Source organism: Megalopta genalis, chromosome 4 (genome assembly GCF_051020955.1).
Source record: "Megalopta genalis isolate 19385.01 chromosome 4, iyMegGena1_principal, whole genome shotgun sequence".
NCBI lineage: Eukaryota > Metazoa > Arthropoda > Insecta > Hymenoptera > Halictidae > Megalopta > Megalopta genalis.
The window spans coordinates 3019694-3041097 of NC_135016.1; the positions used below are offsets into that span (position 1 = coordinate 3019694).

The 21404-nt window shown below is 54.7% G+C and overlaps 2 protein-coding genes across 4 annotated transcripts in view; one reads left to right on the forward strand and one right to left on the reverse strand.

Moving 5' to 3' along the window:
• LOC117218833 (uncharacterized) overlaps positions 1–6887 on the forward strand; it is a 37241-nt gene extending 30354 nt beyond the window's left edge. For all 3 annotated transcript variants that reach the window (XM_076521067.1, XM_076521068.1, XM_033467513.2), the window contains 7 exons: positions 988–1336; positions 1708–2054; positions 2140–2515; positions 2588–2840; positions 2914–3099; positions 3214–3351; positions 6055–6887. In XM_076521067.1, coding sequence (XP_076377182.1) covers positions 988–1336; positions 1708–2054; positions 2140–2515; positions 2588–2840; positions 2914–3099; positions 3214–3351; positions 6055–6288 — 1883 coding nt within the window. In that variant the 3' untranslated portion in view covers positions 6289–6887. The remainder of the gene's footprint in view (positions 1–987; positions 1337–1707; positions 2055–2139; positions 2516–2587; positions 2841–2913; positions 3100–3213; positions 3352–6054) is intronic.
• Positions 6888–8798: 1911 nt separating this feature from the next.
• Positions 8799–21404, reverse strand: LOC117218832 (LHFPL tetraspan subfamily member 2a protein). The gene is made up of 5 exons (XM_033467511.2): positions 21163–21404; positions 9875–10056; positions 9517–9789; positions 9315–9428; positions 8799–9207 (listed from the first exon to the last, which is right to left on the reverse strand). The coding sequence occupies exons 2-5, from the start codon at positions 10005–10007 to the stop codon at positions 9065–9067; spliced, it is 663 nt and encodes a 220-aa protein (XP_033323402.1). The 5' UTR covers positions 10008–10056; positions 21163–21404; the 3' UTR covers positions 8799–9064.

A 21404-nucleotide genomic window follows, 5' to 3' on the forward strand; every position in this document is an offset into this window, starting at 1 on the left:
GAACTTACGACTCGGAGACAATGATCGGCGAGAACGTTGGATAATAATCGGCGGAGACATGGACAATGATTTGCGAATCCCGTATCGTATCGAAAGCGCGACACGCTTCATGGTGATGTCCCCTGTTAGACTAGATGTTCTGATTAGAGAGCTTAGGCTTGTCGGAGGTGGCGACCGATGCGGTGGATGAGCTGAAAGGAGCATCGGGAATCGGTGTTTCGAGAGCAATCGTTTGATATTTCTGTGGTCGACGCCGGAGATGACCTTGCACTTGACCCGGCGGCGGAGGCCTCGTTCGCCGAGCCGTCGATCTTGGACCAATCCAAGGTCCCCCTTGGATTCCGGCACCGTCCTGCGGGCCGTTCCTTTTTCCTCGGCGTGTCTCGATCGGATTTAGATCGCGAGCGGGCGCAGAGAGCGAGTGCAACGAGTGCAGGGCAGGGCAGGGCAGCGCACGGGTGCTTCTTTTCTATCGGCGGTGCCAAGAACACGAGGAGACTCGTTTGTCTCTTTCGCGACTCGCCCCGGCGCGACATCGCGCGTTGCCAGCCTCTCTCGTCGTCGTTCCAGGGTTATTCCTGTGTCGCGTTTCGAACGGGCACGTATATCGACCCTCGCGGCGCCGACTTTTCTCTCTCTTCGAGAACGCTTTCGATTTCCATCGCGTCCGGGACTCGCCGTCGATCCCCGATCTTTCGATATCTGCTCCGCGGAGTTTCGCCGTTGGCGGGGACCACGTTTTTTCGGTTCGGGAATCCGGGTCACCGGGCCAGGGGAGTGCGACGACGGCTAGTTCGCGAGTTCACGAGTTCACCGGTCGAGGAGTGCGCGGTGCGCGGACGCCGCGAACACCGCAGTCCCCGGTTATCGAGCATTCTACGCGGATTCGAGCGTACGGTTCGCCAAGAGTCGTCGACGTTTAGCGAGGGTAGGATAGGCGGCCGCGATCCCGGAGTCACGACCAACCGAGCAACTTTTCCTGCGCAGAGAACACCATAGACTCCGTGTCGAAGAAGACGCTGCACAGCCTGAATCTCTCTTGCAACGGCGACTCGGTCCCGTCGACCGACAACCTAGCGAACGGCAGCAGCGAGACCCTGCAGAAGTCCCACCTGACGCCCAATGAGAAGTTGAACGTCAGCAATGGTCATCGCAGCAGCCCCGAGCCGGAACAGCTGACAGTGAAGAAACCGAGCTACTTGGGCCTGGCCTGCAGCATCAGCGGCTACTCGGGGATCAATCGGTACGACAGCAAGCTGAGGGACGGATTTCGATCGAGGGACAGCAGTCCTGGGACCAGGCTGATCACGAGGGACACCAGCCCGGCGGGTTTCAGGTAAACAAATTATTATTGTCGTTATCCGTTCGAGTCCCAAGCAGCGCGATCGCGCCGTTCAGATCGTGTGTCGCGATCAAGCTTTAGCGACGCGCGTACATCGCACAGCTGCTTTTCTTCGTTTTTTTTCTTTTTGTTTTGTTCGTCAATTTTAATGAGCGCTATCGCGCCGCTTGGTTCTCTTCGCAATTAATTAAGACAAGCGCTATCACGCTGTTCGGCATTTTTCGACCATGTTTTCTGAATAACCCCTGGAACTCAAACGGTTATTATTATTATTATTATTATTAAAAACCTTGTACCGAGTCTGTTCGACCGTCGAGATCGTCCAGTTTCGAGTCGAAATGACGGGGCTGCGAAACGTGTTTCAGATCGAACGAGAATCTCACCGTGCCAGGCCACCCCTATCCTCCCAAGAGCCAATCGATCTCCCCCCTAGCGATGGACAGGCAGAACGGTTTCTCAAACGGTCTGAAGGAGGAGTGCAAGGTGGAGGCGTACAGGGAATCCAGGAGCTCCATAAGCATCTGCCAAGGCTACTCGGAGGTCGACAAGGGCGTGCTGCACTCGACCTTCGGTGACCTGAGCCCGATCCGATCGGCCACCCCCGCGAAACGCAGTCCGGGCGTCTCGCAGATAATGTCCTGCAGCCAGCAGAACAAGTCGTTTACCTCGCACTTCTCTGGATCCTCTCCAAAGGCACCACCCGCCGGCAACCGTAAGTAGCTCGCAACATATGCCCGCTTTCTTGCGAGACACGAATCGATACACCGTTCAAAGCATCGCCGCGATCTCGATTACAGTGTCGAGCACCTCGTTCGCCGACTCGAGTATACTGAACGGCTCTACGGCGGACGTGGACAACCAGGTGCTGAACACTTCGTCGAGCAGCGAGAAGTCGTTCATCCAGCAGCGGGTGGAGCGGTTGTACGGGCCCGGAGCGCTCGCCCAGGGCTTCTTCTTCAAGCGCAGCACCAGCAGGCTCAGCGTCAGCGAGACCAGCTTCGGCAAGTCGAGCAACAACAACGACCTCTCGACGGACAACGCGAACACCGAGGAGTCCCTGAAGAACTTGCCGGTGCTGAGACACCTTCGGCCGGAGTTCCGCGCTCAGCTGCCGGTGGTCAGCCCCAGGAGACCCACGGATGGCTCGGAGCAGATTCTGAAACCGTTGCAGAGGTGATTCGCCCGTTAATGAGCTAATTGGATACCCAATTCCCAGACGCGCGACTCTAATACCTTCGATCGCAGGGTAACGCCGGTGTCCAGGAAAGCGGAGCAGAAACCAAAAACACCCGTGCCGGCGAACCTAGACGGCAGCATCGTCGAAACCAAGCCCCAGAAGCTGAGTTCCAGCGTGGCCAGCATCCCGGATCAACAGCCAGCTGCTCCGAAAGTAGTGTTGCCCGTTCTGGAGCCGAGCGCCAGCTCGACGAACGTGGCGAAGCAAGCACAAGAGGCCGAGAAGAAGGCGGAAGAGAAGGACGGACACTATTTCATAAAGGTATTGTATCCGGAGAAGCCGGAACCAAGCGCGGGGATCGATTATAGCTGATGGTCTTGGAAATGGTTTTTAGTTGCTGAAACAAGAGACGGACAGGCTTCTCTCGCTCGCTGCGTCGGCGGAAGCGGAGCTTGTCAGCGGCGATACTGTTGCACTTCCGGAAGAGGCAGCCGGTAAGCTGCGCTCAGCTGCTGGCAAGGCCAGGCTGCTCGCGTCGCAAAAGATGCAACAGTTCGAGGGACTCTGCCAGAAGAACATTGTGAGTGCTTTGGGCGTCGATTAAAAATAGCCGATCGTCGTTTTATCGACCCCGGGCTCGTTTAATAGGCTTCCTATGTACGTATATCGAACCGGAACTACGTTGTCGTTGCAGAATCAGGTGCCCGGGGAGGAGTTCCCGACGACGAACGAGGACCTGGCCGGTTTTTGGGACATGGTGATGCTGCAGGTGGTCCAAGTAAACGATCTTTTCGATCATATCGAGAAACTACGAAATTCCCAATGGCAAGAGGTACGTTTAGTTTCTGTTAACCCTCCCCCACCGTCCCAGATCGATGTCCCACCGAAACATTCCGAGGCAGGGACTCCTCCAAGAAGGACTCCTCGCGTGCCAAAGCCTATCAAGCACCCCAGTCCGCTCCCATCCTACGTCGCGCCCAATAAACGCGTTCGATTCGACGACGCGCCGGAAAAATGTCCAATCGAGATGCAGCCGTGCGACGATGCATTCGGAATCTTAACCGACCTTTGTAACTTCAATTCTGTCGAGACTATCGACTTCGAAGATCGCGGCACGGATTACAGAGACTGTCGGTCGCATTGCTCTGAAAATGATTTCGAACTTCCCGATAGGGACTCGCTAAAACCGCGCGCCCCGTACATCGTTAATTACGTGAACGTGCCGCAACCGAACCTGCAACAATTTCCATTCGGTGAACCGCGTCGCGGATCCTACAGTTTACTTTCTCCCGAAGATTTCCTCGAGCCAAGTATTCGCGAGCCGTTCTCGGTGAACGATCCCTTGCAGTTCAAAGTGCTGTTTCGAAAGGACGCGGACGATCTGTCGAACCAGATCAAGTTGTTGGATCCGAAACCTCGGGAAATAGACAGTAGTCTCACGGAGGTGACCGTAAAGAACGAGAAGCACCTGAACACTTACTTCTACGACGAAGACTTGCTGGTTCAGGACGTGAGACCGATCTCTCGACCGAAGTCGAAGTCTTCGAGTCCTGTGGGAAGAAGCTCGAATCGCGAAACGACAGCGAGCAATTGCAAAAGGCCAAGATCGCGGCCTCCTTCGAACAAGTCCGTCAAAAACCCGTTGAAACCCTGCGCCGTCGATCGGTACAAGCCTCGAAGCTCACGACCTGCTTCTCCTGTAAAGCAAGCCGACAAGAAGGCTCCTCTTCCGACAAAAACTATCGATCGATCCGGCAAAGCTCGATCCCTGACGCCGCCGGCCACGCAAACCGGAGCCAATAAAAACGTCGGGAAGCTGACTCGCAGCGCTACTTTTTCGCTGAACAATAGAGAATCGACGAAACCGAGTGAAACGGTAGCTGCAAACGCGAAAGAGCCGTCCGTGAAACACGTAAATGCGAAGAAGAAACCGTCTTCTCCGATGCGAAAGAAGCTCCAAAAGCCTTCGCCTACTAAAACGAGGTCTCAGACTGTTGAAGCAAAGACCGGTCACGATAAGGAAACATCGAAGATAAAAGAGAAAGGTGGTCGTACGTGTAACTTCACTGTCGCGAAGGAAGCATGCTCGGATGTCGATGCTCTGAAGAGCGAGGTCAAATCTCGGGTACAAAATAAGTCGGAAGAACGTCGCAGCTTCGATAGGATGAAGAAAAGAAACGAAGCGAAGGATCCTCCGAAGAAGATCGAAGCGCAAGCACCGGATCCGCCGAATAAAGTTGAGCAGAGGTCGAAGGGTGCTTCGAGGGATCTGAAACGGGCAGCTAAGGATCCGCCGAAAATGGCGGGTCCCGAGGCTTCTCACAGCATAATTTGGAAACTCAGCGACTCGAAACCCTTCGTGCCTCTGAACTACGAGACCCTGCATCAACTGAGGCAAGTTTACACCGGTCGAAATCGCGTGAACTCGTTGTGGACGCTGAACAAATCGGATAAGCAGAAACGAATGAGGGTTTACGACAAAAGGAGGAAAATGTTGGTCAAAGGCCTCGAGCAGAAGAATCTCGTTTCTCGTGGAACGAGGACCTCTCTTTCGGAAGTAAGCGTCCCGAGGCAGGATCTGTGCCTGAATTTCTGCGACAACTTGATCAAAGAGATGGCCAGATCCGCGAGAGATCTCTCCGCGCAGACCTCGTTCGCTCTTGTCGCGATCGACGCGAACAAATCGTCCCTCGTTCCGTGCAGCGTCGCGAACGACGTTCCCGGTTGGCCGAACAAGAATCCGGAGATAGAGACGATCCTGTCGGCGCTGGTGTGCTTCGAGCCGAGGAGGCCAGCGATCCTGGCTCCGGAGAAGAGCTGCTCGAGCCTGGACAGTCGTCTCAGCGTCACGAGGTTCAGCTACGGTTTGATCGCGGAGAGACTCGACTCCTCGAAATTGAACGCGAGCGTGATCCTGGACATTTCGCACCACGTGTGCTCGGACTTCACGGTTCTCCGCGCTCGTCAGACCCGCGGGGACATCGGATCCTTCGATCTGAACGATTGTCTTCCTCCGAAAAGAAGACTCCAGATATCTCGGTGCTTGGAGGATCTGATTTCCATGCGACCCCTTCTATACGATCTCAAGGTCTCGTCGAGCCCCTTCGGCACCCCATTCTCTGTCAGATTGAAACGAACCGTGACGTTTCTGAAGTCGAATCGCACCCTGTGCAGGTTGTCCTTGTATTTGTACGTGTACGGCCTCCTGAGTCTTTTCTTTGTTCTCTTGAGAATCGCCTCGTTCTACGACCCCCTCCTGGACCCGAGGCTCCTGTACAATCATTGATCCTCGACTCATGTACCTTGCCATCGTGAAATAAACGTGATCTTGGGTGTCCCATTCCTTCTCGTTCTCTCGAATTTCGTCGTGGAAGATCCTGGAGGCTCCCCGAACCCGAACAGCTACCGAAACTTCGATTTTTCCTACGCCGAGAGGATGAACGATCGGCTTCTTCCCGCTCTCCGCTCCCGCTTCCTTGGTCTTCTAGGAACCCGTGGCCCGATTCCGAGGTATTTAACCGTGACGATTTTGTAGACCGTGCCGGAGAAGAAGTCGGCGAACGTCGGCGCGCAGAACGGTAACGCGACGAAGCGTCGCGCGGCGCCGATCCACAAGCCGAAGGCGACTGCCAACAGCGAGGCGAACAAGAAGGCGCGAGAGGCGAGGGAACAGGCTCGCAGACAGCTGATCGAGGAGCGGAGGCGTGCGATGCGCTCGAACGCGCAGAATTCCGAGAATACCGTCAAGATCTTTGCACCGGACACGTAACGATAGAAAGACAGAGCGAAGCAGCCTGTTTGGATACCTCTCGGCCGATCGGCAGCGGCCGCGGAGAGCCGGATCAAAAACGACAAAAAAAGAAAAGAAAAGAAAAAGAAAAAAACGCGCCAATTACTATGCATTTTCGCGTTCCCTCGGATCGAAACGACGCGCGATTCTTCCGAGATCTCGGCGAGAGTCGCGCGTCGCGGCGAACAAAATACCGATAATCGCTTCGACTACAACCAAACGCGCTTAGTATACGTTGACAGGGTCGATAATATTCGATGGAGATTCATTTCACAAACGATCTTCGACGATTCGTATTTTTTTATTACATACAAACACACGTACACACACACACCTTCGTTCCCTCCGCGGTCCCGCTCGATTTACACGCTGTGATGTTTCGTGCTAATCTTCTTGTTACGTTTTATATACGATTTACGCTGTCGTTCGACTATGTACGATAGATGTCTAGCGTTTGGTTCGCGAAACGGGACGCCTGTGTTCCCGACGAAGATTGATCGTGAATACGAAAACGATAGCGGAACAGGGAAAACGGCACGGAGATTGCCCTCTTGTCAATAGAATTTTTGTACAAGTAAGAGGAGAAGGGGAACGCCGCTCGGACACAGCGCTAAGCAGAATTCTATCCCAGAGCAAGTTATATTTGTACGGTAAATCGCGTTGAGAGAGAGAGAGAGAGAGAGAGAGAGAGAGAGAGAGAAAGAACGATCGACGATCGCCGTTGCGACGCAGCCTACGCAGCATGCCTAAATCGATCGCGAGGCGTCGACGACCGGTCGCGACCGCGACGGAAATATTCCTATTACTTTAATCGCCTAATGTTACTCGTGTTTGAACCCCGACGCGGATCGAGCAGCCGAGCAGATGATTCTCGCGGAAGCGAATAGACGGAGAAACGAAGCTTTCGAGTGCTCTAATCGTGTGACCAAGTCGACATTCCCGTAGAAAAACGGTCTCGAAGTTTTAGATACGCCCCCGACGCCGTAGCGAGCGTCAGCACTCACAGTCCTCCCCCCCGTTAAGTTTAAGGAATAGCTAAACAAGTGTCAACAGGTGTAAATTAGAGCCGCGCAACCAAATAGCACGCGATCAGCCGGAGAGTGCGAGAGAGAAAGGAGAGAAAGAGAGAGAGAGAGAGAGAGAAAGAAAGAATGTGCTCCCGTGCGCGTTTCAAAGAGCAAAGAGTCCTCGTGGCGTCGTGTTCCGGCGGCCCGCGTTATTTATTGACTGTTGATTCCCTCGGTGCCTTGATTAATTTATACGCGTGTACATAAATCGACTGACACACAACAGCCGGCCATTCGGCGCGGCGAGAGCGAAACGGACGAACGCTCTCGTCTCGGGCCGATTCATCGATCCGGGATTCAGGATCGCTTTGTTCTCGTTCCAAGCGTTCCACCTCGGCGAAGACCGAGAGCTCACGGTGTTCTCTCGTCGACGGGCGAGACGGGAACGTCGGATCCCTTGCACAATTATTTATTTGTCCGACGAGTCGACCAGTTCGTCGCGATTCTACACGGATTCGACGCGCGTTTCAGGAGACCGCAGCGTCCCGCGACGATGGGAACACGTTGACGACGGGCACGCGCGCCGCTTCTCGCCGAAATTTTTGTAACAGCGACACCCTTCGTTCCTTCGTTTCCATAACGCGGTTGTACATAAGCGTGGTAGAGCAACGCGAACGAGAGATCATCCGCGGAGATCGTTGTGCAGCACCGCGACCCGCGATTCGATCATTCGACTCGTTTCGTTGCCCGCTCGTCCCGAGTTGTCCGTTTGTATTTTACTTGTATATTCCGTGTTCAGGGCCCGCCACGGCTTCTTGATCCACTCGTATGATAATTTCTACTCGGAAACAGTGACCACCCCCGCCGCTGCTTCTTTTATTCGTAAAGGCCGCGCGGCGCCGCCGCCGAACTTCTCAACAGATCGATCCAAAGGTGTACGAGGATTTAATCGCCATGACCACACGATCACTATTCCTATCGCCGCGTTGCGTCCCGGGATAACGCAGTTACTTTTCATCGAGAACGCGTCTACGATTCGCCGCCGAGAAGTTCGCGAGAAACGTCGTCGCGACGATCCGAATGGACGATTCGAACGACAACGATTGCGTTATTCGGGGCCGCAGCCGTTCCCCCCTCGATTCCCCGCGGATCTCGCGATTCGACGGAATCGTTCGTTCTTCGAAGAGGCGCAGAGAAAGATCGCTGCTGCCGATAGAAGAGAACGGGTGGGAATCGAAGATTTTTTTACTTATCGTTCGGGAACGATTCGACGCCAATCTACCGCGTCGATCGTCGAACGCGTTCCCATCCCTTTTTTTACGCGGTTAAACAGTTACGATTATTTATTTATTAGATACTAGTAAGATGTCCATACACTTGTTCTCAATGAATTAATAAAAAAAAAAAAAAAAAAAAGAAAACGGAAAGGCGACCAGCCTCGGAGGAGAGGAAGGAGCGTGGGAGGAAGACGAGGAGAAACCCTTTTTCCCGTGTCGTAACCTTTATTAATTACGAGCGTGTCCGTTTCGTAAAAAGAGAAATTAGAAAAGTGACTGGGCTGCGGAGATTCCGCAGCGCACGGCGGAGAGTCGCTCTCGCGATAAGTACTCGATCGGGGATCGACGACCTCGCCGCGAGGGTCGTCGCGAAGATCGCCGCTCGTCGCCGGTTTCGAACTTGGTCCCGTGAACTTTCCCCGTTCCCCTCGCGACATCGACGAGAAAGAGGAGCCGGGGAACAGCTCCGTTTCACGCGAGACAGATCAGGGTCTTGCCCTCGTTCAGCTTGTCCTGGACCTTGTCGCTGGCCGTGGACTTCTCCGCCTGGCCGCTGATCACCGCGCAGACGAAGGTGAGTGCCACCCCTGTCAGGGCGCTGTAGAACGCCCAGCCTGCAAGCATTCCTGAGTCAATCATCGCGCAACTAACTAGCCTATCCGTCGCGTCCTTCGTGCCGGCCGATTTTTTCATAGGGACACTAGGAGCCTCGCAGCCTCACCGAGCTTGCAATCCGCGAGATAGAAAGCGTCCGCCTCGAGTCCGCAAATCCGCTGCACCCTCTCCGCTCCCCAGCCAGCTGGATACAGTATCATCCCTAATATGTACGATATTCCTGCCGAGAAGAGAGAAAGGGATGGACGACGAGTTTTTTTACCGAACGGAATTAGGAAACGGCGAGCGATAGAAAGAGGATAAAACACCTGCGATCACTTGAGCAACCCCGGCCAAGTTGAAGATGCTCTTTCGGCCGATGCTCTGTATGCAGCATCCGATCAGCGCGGCGAACACCGTGATCGCCATGATCGCCAGTCCGAGCAACAGGAAGAAGTAAGACGCTTTCCAGCAGCCCGGGAACACGCTGGAGTCCGTGGCGAACCCGTCCACGTTGAAGTTCCCGCAGTGCGTCCTGCCGTGGAGCCTGATGCAGCGATTGTAGACGCCGACCGTCGGGACGTACACCTCCGATCCGTTTCCTGGCGACCGGACACAAGATCCAGAGATACCGTCACCCCGTCTAACACAGTTTCTCCATTTCAGAGACACGTCGAAAATGCTTACTCGCGTTTTTAACCACCTGCGGCATCCCGATCAGCCATTTCGGAGTGATGAGGCCCGAGAACACCGCCATCAACGCCGTCAGGGACAGCAGCGTCCACAGCAGACTTCGACCAGTGACTATCACGTAGGACATGCTGGCGACCTGTACGGATCTATGCCATCCTTTGATCTCCCCGAGTCTCCTGAAACAACCGACCGGGACATTGTAAACTCTTTTTAACTGCCGACTCCGTTGGTTCGTTCGCGTGCTAGCCGGCCAAAACCGGGCGAGAATAAACGCGGCTCACATATATTTCGGAGAAAGCCGCGCGAAGCCCGGTCCCTTCCAGCGAACCGGCATTAAAAGCGAAGTCGTAACGTAAAAGCGCGCCTGCCGCTCGCGTTACCGGTTTCGTTTTTCCCTCCCGATTTCATAGGAATCGTAAACGCCGGCCAACAAAGCGCCCTTTTCTTCCGGTTGCCTGTAACCGCGCGGCCAGCGGCCGAAAGGGACGCGTTCGCGACCTCTGGAACACGGGTGGCCAAACCTTTGATCGCTACGGGCGACCCGTTCCTTTTTCTTTTCAAATTATAGGCGGCGATCTGTCAACGTCGTACGTGTTAAGCGATCATAAGGAAAGTAGTGATTTAAAGCCAGAAATAAGTTCAAAATGAACATAATAACAAACATGCGGGCGACTAGGAATAGTTATGCGGTCAACGCTTTGGCCACCCCTGCTCTAGAAGGAACGAACGAACGTTCCTGTTCGATTGGAAGCAGCCGTTCCGCTGTTTACACGTTTTCGATCCGAATCCTCTTTCGAATCGGGCCTCTTGCCTCGATCAGCCCGACAGCGGTTTACTCTGGCTCCGTGAACCGCTTCGACTCGCGAGACCCACCGCGCGCGTTTATGCGAGCGACGTTTCTTCGAAGATGCTATCGGCGGTCCAATCAATTTCTCGTTGTCGCAATTATCGCGGGCTTTGAAGAAGGAACCCTTCGGATCAAAGACGTGACTCATGCTTCTAATTAGGTCCATTCCCGTCGACCCTTGGCTGGCTCGACGCGTGCAGCGACCCAGGCCCGGCAGATCGATCGGAACCGCGTGCCCCTCCCTCAAAACTGACCTATTTTCGCTTCTAAGTTTAGATCGACTAGGTTTGGGACCCGTGGACGATGGCCCTTCTCTCCTCCCCCTCTCCCTTTCTCTTTCCCTCACCGACTCTCTTACTCTCTCTGTTTTTCACTTCCTTTCTCTCTCTCTCTCTCTCTTACACCCTATACACGTATGTGTTCGCTAGATCTTTTATCCTCTCTAAGCCCGCAAACTTAATCGCTTCCATTCGCTCGCGCCAGACCACCGAGCCCGCTTTGATGTCGCCGCGGCCCGACGCGAACGCGACGAGACGTGGCGAATCGTTGGACCACTATATCTCGCGGTCCTCGCTCCTAAAAAGTCGGCCCGATTCGATCGGGTCTTCTATTTATGGCCGCGTTGAGCGCAGGAATTTTTCAGGGGATTTTTATGCAAATACTGGAACAGGACTGTCATCGGACTGTCTCTCGTTTCACTTAATCGATCTCGTTCCTTCGCGCCTGCCTGTTGGATGCTTTGACGTCGCCGCCGCGTGACCAGATTGTTGGATCACAAATTCCGAACACTTAATGGAAATTTTATTGTTTGCGTCAGGCGATTTATGTTTGTTAATGCTCGGACGGCTAGGTTCGAGTCCATTTGGACCCGGAATATATTTACTCTTATTTGACTGTCTAGTTTCTCTGGCAATTCGTTGAAATCGTCAACGGATTCGTTAAGCTTTATAGAAAATCTGACGCGTCTGGATAATTGTGTCTAGATATTATATTTTTGTCAAAATGGTCCCCTGTTCGAGGGTTGAACTAACAAAATATGGGGTCAGAATTTTCTCCGCAACCTTGATTTTTGGGACACGATTCCCTACGAAGAGATTCGCGATTCTCAATAGAGCAGGTCTCGTCTCGAACCCTCGGAAATGATTCTCGTAGGGCGAATTCTTGCATTCTTGCATCTCGCTTTTCCGCAAGGTCGTCGACAGCGTTCAGTGGAATAGGCTTCGCGCGATCCCATAGTCAGGCCGAGTAGATCGAGCCACCGAGCGCGTATCGATTGACAAAGCGGTCGCGTCCGCACGGCGGACACGCCGAATAATGATGGCGACGCCCTCGAGGAGCGAGAGTTTAATTAAATTCGTTCCACGCTGTACATCTGCCGGTCTTATTTTTATCGCTTTTTGCGCGCGACCTCCGCGAGCGACCACTTGTTGTCGCTCGGTTTGCTTGGGACCGTCGCGCGATCATCGGTGTTCGCGTTCGCGTTCGAACGCGTCGCCGCCGGAAGCGCGAATTCGCGACGATCTTTAGGGCGTCGTCGCCCCGGAAGACCGTTTCGATCGGACTGGAAACATCTGTCGCCTCGCCGGAGGCTCGTTTTATCGCCAGTGCTGCCGCGAACGATCGACTCGATCCGACGAGGCATTAATAAACCGCGTTTCCACTGTTCTTTCGAAGGAGGCCGGAGGACCGAGCAGATAAGACCGGTCAAAGCTCGCGCGTAGGCCGACCGCCGTCCGGCGGGCAGCTCGCTTTCTTTTTTTCGCGTTTCTTTCGGTCGAATCGGTGCGCTCATTGTTGCGGCCCGGCTGCCACGCCTTGCCCGTGTGCTCCGGGGCCCATTGTCTCGGTCCCCTCGCTGAATTAATTCCCAAAGTTTGATTTAACCAGCGGATCGGGGACGGATTTCCGATTCCACCGACTCGTCGTCGGTCGTCTCTTTGAGCAACGCCACGAGGGCCTAGCTTCTGCGGAGCTCGGACGACGTTTGGGAGACGTTTCCAGGCGGTCCTCGAGCCTCTTCCTCGAGTTCCTCGCGGAATGCGATATCTCTCCTCCGCGTCGCTCTCGGTGGCTTCTCGTTCGCGAAGCTCGCGCGCGCGGGAAGCCCCGACCATTAGTCATCCAGCAATGGGTCCTCTGTCCGGCAGCTCGTTATCAGAAGGGCGTAAGTCGTCGGCCAGTGCGAACTCCACGCTCGTAAATTCAAATCACACGTTTCCGGCCACGGCGCAGCGGCGAGCGACGCCGGTCAACGGCGGGCACCGCTTCTTCGCGAGCCACCATTATTTTCCCGAGGAGGGAGACCAGCCTGCTCCAGGATCCGACCGAGCCATCCTATCCTCCTGCGAAACCCTTCCGCTCCAGATGGAACCGATCCTCCCAGTTGCGTTAGCTTCTCCGGCTATTTCTGGCATTCCCACCCGCAACCGCGGCTCTGCTTCATCCTCGATAGCCGGCGAGAGGTAACACGATAGCGGCCACTTTCTCGCGGCAGACCTATTAAACGACGGTAGTCGGAATTCGCGGGCTCTTGCTCGTGACCGAAATAATCGGCGTTCGATTTCAGAAACTCGAGATACCTACTCGTTGCATAATCCCGCGGCGGCCATGCAATGCGGGCCATCTGCGAGCCAGCTGTCGGACAGGTGCTCCCTCCGGTTTCTTCGCCGTCCTCTTGTTTTGCGCCACCTCCGGGGATCCCTCTGGATCCCTCTCTCTCTGGACTCATCGCAGGGTTAAATCCCAGGCTCGTCTCGATTCTCCTCCGTCGATTGTTATCCGACGATAATTTATCGCGAGCTCGGGCGCGCGATCATTCCGACGAAACATTTTTTGGGAAACGATTACGCGGTCGACGGCGGTGGAACGCCGCTCGCGATTCGTTTCGCCGACAAAGTATCGTTTCCACTCGCGCCAGCAACTTTTTATCGTCCGGGATCATCGGGCGTTAAAATCGCCTTTATTCGCCGGCTGATTTACAGTTTCGGAGAACGATCCGCGTTCCGGGAACGGCCACGCCTATCCGCCATGAATCTCTTTCGATGGGGCTGTGCCCGCTCCGCGCTGGACGCGTTCCCTATAAAAAACCTCTCTGGTGTTCCTCGAATCGGGGCCCACCGATCCGAAAAAGCGCGATCCTCCTTGTTAATTCCGATCGGTGCGAAATGCTCTTTTATGTTACGGAGAACTAAATTTATTTGTAAGGTGCGTTGCTCTCGACGTTTCGATACTTATCTGATTCTACAATCTACATTGTTAACGATCCTTTAATTCAGAGTGTCCTAAAAATATCTCGCGTTCTGCAAATGAGGCGTTCCTGAGGTGATTCGAAGCAACTTTTTCCTCGGAGAAAATGTGATCCGCGGCTTCGTTTACGCGTTATTAACGAAAAACAGTGACCAATGAGAGGCGAGATCAGCTGGCGCGAGATGACAGAGCCAATGAGCGGAACTGGGCTTCGTCCGCTGGTTGACATAGTCTGTGGATACTCTATGATGAAGCGTATACTACTGGTGGCCTTTGCTATAGAGACTTAGAAGAGATAGAGACACCACAAAGAAACCAGAAACATTAAGTTGCATAGCGGATGCATAGGAGAGAGACTTAAGAACAATAATAAAAAAACTATAATAAACTGTTAATTTTAGCGATATTTTTAGCACAAGTAATCATAACATTTACAAAAAATCGATATACACTGGCACCCCAAACTATCTGGAAATCCATCCTACTAGTCTCAGTAACTGGTCCAAAATTTTGCTATCGACCTAGGGGGACCAGTTACTGAGACTAGTAGAATTCATTTTCGGGATTTTTGTCATCTATCCGGAAATCCATCCTACTAGTCTCAGTAACTGGTCCCCCTAGGTCCATAGTAAAATTTTGGACCAGTTACTGAGACTAGTGGAATTAATTTTCGGGATTTTTGAAATCTGTCCGGAAATCAATTAACAATCTTTTATATCTAAGCTTTGATAATGTAAACATTATTTTGGCACGTGATGTAACAATTTTAGTGGTGCGTCAGAGTCACCACTCGAGTGCAAAGGGTTAAAAGTGCGGCAAAGCGGAGCCGAGGCGATGTCAAGGCGATGGCCCACGGGGCGATCGGATGCCGGAAACCCATCGCGACAAGTTCCCGGATGCGCGAACCTTTTAGCGACGGAATAAAGGGTTCGAGAGGTTAACGATCGACGCGTGTATCGGCGCGATCAACAGGAAGCGGCACGCTCCTGCGGATTCGCTTCCGAGCCAGGCGGAATCCTATTGAACGACGGGCCGCGATAACAGTTGGACGTTCGGTCGCTTATCCAGTGGAACGACCCGACCGCCGAGATAATTAAGGTACCACGAGCAAAAGACGAGACCGGCTTAACGGTGATTCCCGGCGCATCCAGCTAGGCCCGGCAATTAAGATAATCGCTGATCGCCGCGCGCTCCGGCTATGCGTCTCCTCGTCTCCCGGCCCTTCGTCCGACGCGATGCGGCCGCGATCACGGCGCACGGTCGAACGGAACGCCTATTTTCTTGGACATCGTCGGCCAGTCGTCGCAATTTTGTACCATAAAATTCACGCGATCGTTATTCAACGCGAAGCAACTGGGAAACAAAAAGACCGGAATTTTTGCGACGCTCCGATTCGCGCGCGTTTCGATTAAACCTAATGTAAAGTTTATTCGAAAATGTTCCGTCGTCTGAGGAAAAAATAGATACTTCGTTCCATCGTGCGACGACTGCGGAGATCGACGCTCGGAATTCTCGTACAACTTCATAGTACTTTCCGGGTTTCCGTCTGCCTCTCGCGTTGCTCCAGCAGTTGTAACGCGCGTTTCGCCTCTGTTCCGTTCTAGCAGAGCCCTTTGGGCCTCGACGGTCGATCCTAAACCGTTCCCGCAGCGACGGTCGCGGTTATTCACCCTGTCAACCTCGATTCAGTGAACGCGGGCCGGCGTCAGTTTTTCGGTCGGCGTGATTCCAGAAATCAAGAGCGAACGCCGCGGCGACGGTTTTCATTCGCCTCGTCTCTGTCACGCGCGCCCGTTCCTCCTGCTAGTCCCGGCTGGTCCCGGCTGGTCCCGAGACCAGCATAGCCAGTCGCTGTGTCATCGAGCCTCGATACATCATAAATATAAATTGGTTTCTGGGCACGCGTGTTGGTAGAAACGAGGGTACGTGTTCACGACGCAGCGGCGCGCACACGCGCGTCCGCGAAAGTCGTTGGCATAACGCGCGCCCGCGGCTGCGTCTCGGAATCTTAATGCCGCCTCTGTGCCCGTAGGAAAATGACAAATGAATTATACGACGAATTTCGCGATCGTTCCTCGTCGCGCGTCCCGTCTCGCGTCGTCTCGCCGCGCGACACGACCGGCTCGAAATTTCTTCCGCGCGAACGCCGCGATTCGACGACGCCTCGCGAGCATCCGGAGCCGACGAGAGGCGCGTTCGCCGTCCAATCACCGTCTCGGAACGATCTCGCGAAATCACGGTATCGTAATTTCTTCGACGCGATCGAAATACAGTAATAAATTCTGCCAAATTGTCCGTCCGTTCTCGACGATCGGCGACTATAAAAACGAGAGCCGCGAGGCTCGAATGATCGTATCTCCTCTTCCCGAATCATCGATTTCTGTTTCCAAGGGAACCGTTGTGGGGACAATTTGGGAGAATTTGCCGTATCCGCTGCGACGGTTCTCGTCGCCGGAATAGTACGTTCCAGCGTCGGTCGTCCGCGAGTGGGCACCGTTTCCTGAAAATCCCGATAAGCTCCGGTCTGACACGCGAGTGTCACGAACCCCGCTTGATAAATTCGGAGTATCGCGAAAACGCGTCACACGATTTCGCGAGAATATCGCTGGCGCGTTCGAGCAGCCGAGCGGCGGAACTGCCGCGGACCCCGGCGCGAATCTCCGGCTATCCTCGTCTTTCTCGATTCCACGGAAACGCATTAACCGCTATTACAAATCCATTCGAGATCGCCGAGATTGCGACGGGGCCAGCTGTTTCTCGGTACGCGGCGCAGCCGGTCCTCGGATTAGAATGCACCGTGCACGCAAAGCGGACGTCGCCGTATCTGCGGTCTCTATTCAAGAGCCGGAGTTTACCGCGAGGACTCTCGATTTCTCAATTTCCCGTCCCGCGGCTCGCCCGCGCGAATAAATCACGGGAGGTTGAAACGCACCGGCGGGACTCGATGGCTGCGTTAACGTCGCTCGGAAGGCACCTCGGACACCTCGAATATCAATTAACCTTTGACCGGTCGCCCCCCGCTTTCAGAGAAAAGCCGGCGTAACGAGCGGATCGCGTTATTCCAAACGTTTGACGCTGTTTAGGTATGCGGGGAACGGGCCGCGTTCACCCCGCTTCGAGGAAACCGCGTCGAAGAGCGGAGACCGCGCTCGTTTTATCAGGAATTCGAGTCGCGCGTCCCGCGTCGTTCAACGCTCCCCGCCGACAACGACGACGACGACGACGACGGGTCTCAATTAAAATGCGCGGCGACGAATCACCGGCGGCCGACACACGGGAATCTACGATTAGATTGTGTCAGCGATACCATTAGGCGAGCGACTCGAATAATCTCCGGGGAGCGTCGATTACCGGCGATTAATCGCGAATAGGTCGCGGAATTCGCCGCCGTTTCGATCGCGCGAGACAAAATCACATTCCGTGTTCTAATCCGCGGCGCGGCGCGGCGCGGCGAGACCCGTCGAGCAAGTCAATTGGAAGCGCGATCGATATTAATGGCCTCCGGTGTCGCGGAAATTCTTCGAAGCGTGACCCAATTGGCGATCCAATGCGCCGACCAGGAAGGACGCGTCGCGGTGCCCGCCGCAAAAACTCGTGGTACCCTTTTGTTCGAGGATCTCCGCATGCCGCAAGTCGGCCGCATTCCTTCGTCAGGCACCGGAAAAAACAAGCCGAATCTCCCCCGTCGAAAAAAGGACGAGCCGAATTTACGGGCGAGGGCGAGTCGCCCGCCGGCTCCGGGCAAACTCGATTCTGCCGCGATCTGCGACTCCGTTGCAACTCCGCCGCGACTTTGCTGCGACCGATTCCGCGTCGCGACGACGAGAAGAATCCAAAGAGCTCGCGGATGGTACTAATCATCGAATCCACGAATCGTCGCATCCGTCGCAGCGATGCGAATCGCGACGGGAATACGGAGGGAAGCTTGAACGCGAAGTACAGTAATGTCTCCCTAATTGACGCTTGTGATGTCTCCCTAATTGTCCACAAAAATGGACAATTTTGGAAGAGGAGCCTCGCGAATTCGATCCTTGCAACTCGTTTTCGTAGTCACCGCGTTTCAACGGTTATAAAAACTTTGCTGCAAGGCTCGAATAATCGTATCTCCTCTCCCCAAATTGTCCACTTTTGTGGACAATCCGAGCGTCAGTTAGGGAGGCATTACTGTATGCCGGACGCATAGGTCCGAGGCATTGTGCGACGCGTCGCGTCGCGGTCTAGCCATTAAAGTTTCCCAATAAGGCGGCTTTTACGCACGCACGTGAACGTGAATCGTGGCCGGGGCGCGCCGAGGAGGCGGACAGAATCGAGGCTCCTTCTCGCGTGGGAAGCGATAGTATTTCGATATCAGCCGCGCGCCGTGGACACGCGTGTCGCCGCGTTCTCGGACACACGTACAAGGCTCGCCTCCGGCCCCCGGCTATCCCGAACCGGCTTCTGTGTGTACACACCGAGAGAATCGCGAGGAGTCATCCAGCGCAGCACGCTGCTGCACAAGCATCGAGAAAGATACTACCGATTTCGACGTGCGCGAGCGCGCGCCGATTGCGTTTCGCGCGCCTGCTAATCGCGCCGAGAGATATTCTGCTGCGCGACATCGTCGTCGCATTTTTATCAGGCCGCTCCCGCGGATCGCCGCCGCAGCCGCCTCCGCGCGATTTTCCTTCCCCGCTCGAACCGCGATCGCAACAAGAAGCTTCGAAGTTTCGAGGCGACTACGGTTTTCTAACGCGCGCCGATCGCGTTCCGCGCCGAGAGATATTCTGCCGCGCGACATCCTCGTCGCATTTTTATCTGGACGCGGCCGCTCCCGCGGATCGCCGGCCTCCGCGCGATTTTCCTTCTCCGCTCGAACCGCGATCGCGGCAAGAATCTTCGAAGCTTCGTCGCGTCGAGGCGACTTCGGTTTTCTAACGCGCGCCGATACTTCCTCGGCCCGGGAACGCCGTCGCTGGCCACCCCGCGCCGAGACTCGAATTCCGAGGAATACAAATTGACGTTAATCGTCCGCGGAACAGGTTCCTTTAATTCCCCGTTCGAGGGAGAATTCTTTTCGCGAGGGAATATACACGGCCCGACAATGCCGCGACGGCCAGTTCGAGAGATATTCCGAGAGATCCAGGACCGCTTCGGAGGCCACGGCTGCGTTTCCTCCGGGACCAGTCCCCGAACCAGTCTCTTCGGACTCGTCTTGTCCGAGTCGCAGATTGAACGGTTTTACCACTGCCAATGAATTACTACCTTCGTCGGCCGTGAGAACGTGTCCCCGCGCGGCCGCGGCGTTATTCCAGCGTTACTCCGTCCGCAGGAATACATACCGGGGACCGTCCGGCCCGTCGCGTAATAACTGTCGTAGTTGTTCGCGCCGCGGCGTCAACGGACGAGACAGGGTCCTCTCCTTTGGCCGCAGGAATCTCTCGTGGCTCGCGATCGTAACCAGATCCCAAGAGTTTCGAGGTTTACGGCCGCTGGAACGCGCTCGCGCTCGCGCGCGCCTATTAAACCGGAAACGATCGGGAACGCGCGTCGAAGTTGCCCGCCGAAAACCTCGTCGACGCTGTCGACGCGTTCGTGCTCCAAATACGATTTACGTCGGAGACGGAGCTAGAATAACGTCGCGACAGCTTCGCGCACCCTGGGTGGCAACGTCGATTTTTTTCCCGGTTCCATGCAAACCTTTGATCCTTTGCACTCGAGCGGCGACCCTGAGGCACAGCTAAAATTGTTATATCACGTTCTAAGATCATTTTTATATCGTCGCAGCTTAAATTTGAAACATTATTAAGTCGGAAAAATTATTTTAGATTTACAGTTAAAATGGCTTCGATGGCAAAGGGTTAATCGCATAATTCGATCACCGAAGCATGGCCAAAGCGTCGACCCACGGTCGACTGACCGCCTGCCTGATATTATCTATGTTTATTTTAAATTCAAGCTTATTTTTGGCTTAAAATTAACACTCTAATTAACACATACGATGTTGACAGACCGCCGTCTATAATTTAAAGAAACAGATCGCTCGTAGCGACGAAAAGTTTGGCCACCCCTGGTATTGACTAATTATGTAAACGAAGAGCTTGCGACCGGTTTATCAATAAATGACGAATAAATAATAATCGCGCTTCCGCTCTCCCGATTCACCAAACTCGAAATACTAGATTCGTCGTGGTTGTGCTATGAATGAAACGTTCGACGCCGCGTCGCCGAAACGCGTTCGTCAGCTTGCTCTCCAGTTTCACCGGCGCAGACATCGCGCCGAAGCGCGCATCGACTGCATTTCGAAAGAACATCGCGCCTCATTTGTGCGTGTTCGTATTTCCAACCTGTCCCGACCGTATCGTTCGCCGAAATTTCGAATTCGAACGCGCAGTCGTTCGTTTTCGCAGACGCAGAAAAACCCTTCCGCGGGGGGGGGGGCGGCTAATTAATCGCAGCCCCGTCGCTTTTATTAAGCCGTAATTCGCCTCAATTTAGCGACCGGACGGATAGAACGCGTGCGTGCATCATCTCGTGCCGGAGTTTCTCCGTTTTGGAAGCGCGATCGAGGAACGATTTCGTCGAATCGTGACGAAACGGCGCGGCGCGGCGACCGCGCTCGGTTCCCGCCGTTCGATCCCAGGCCCGAACGAAAGAAATCGAGAAAGGAAACCACCCCGCGATGCATAATTCATGGTGGTGGGTCCGGCTTTATGGCACACCCTGGCCTCGCGATGTAAACAGTCGTAAATTAATGCGATTGGCCGGGCCGGGCCGGGCCGAGACGGTCTCACGCGCGCCGGAAAGAGAGCAGCGCGAAACGTGGCCCACGATCTCCTCGCTCCGCTTCCTCGATCCGTAAAACTCGCACGGTTCCTCGGCGATCTTCCGATAAAATGTTCGAAAATCAAGATCCAAAATTTCCGCGTATTTTAAGCGTCGGCCGCAGATGGGAGCAGCAAGTGCGTTGCACCGGCGCGGCTCGCCGCGGCGACCCGTCAACCGCGGTGACATTAAGAAACCACGCGTGCCATTTGCGGGCCATTTGCGAGCCACCAGCGGGCCACTGACAATGCCCCTTTGCATTGCAAAACACCCTCGACTCTATTGTTCACACGTTTCTCGCTCGGGCCACGGGTCCCGACCGCGCGAGCCGAGAAGATCCCCGAGGCGGCGCGGCCGGGAAAAACTCTTAAAAAATAGTGTCACCCACCTCCGATCGACTCCTACGGCAGCGTCGACGCCCGGTGCGCGTGTAACCCAGCTCGGAAGCAATCGTATCTCACTGAGGAACGTCCGTCGAGTAACGTTCACGAAGCTGTCGGACGTGTTCGCGCGCGCTGTCAAAGATTCGCGGCGGAGACCGCTCGTTCTCTCTCTCCTCTCTGGGCACGGAACCGCGCGGGCAAAGCGTCGAGCTCGACTGAGCTCGGAGCCGCTTCGAATCGCCGCTAT

Bases quoted from the DNA above. Each gene is read 5' to 3' on its own strand.
- LOC117218832 (XM_033467511.2), bottom strand. From the start codon at position 10,007: ATGTCCTACGTGATAGTCACTGGTCGAAGTCTGCTGTGGACGCTGCTG. The intron at 9,790-9,874 runs GTAAGCATTTTC...TCCGGTCGCCAG, and splicing joins GCAGGTGGTTAAAAACGCGA to GAAACGGATCGGAGGTGTAC. The intron at 9,429-9,516 runs GTGTTTTATCCT...TCTTCTCGGCAG, and splicing joins GGTTGCTCAAGTGATCGCAG to GAATATCGTACATATTAGGG.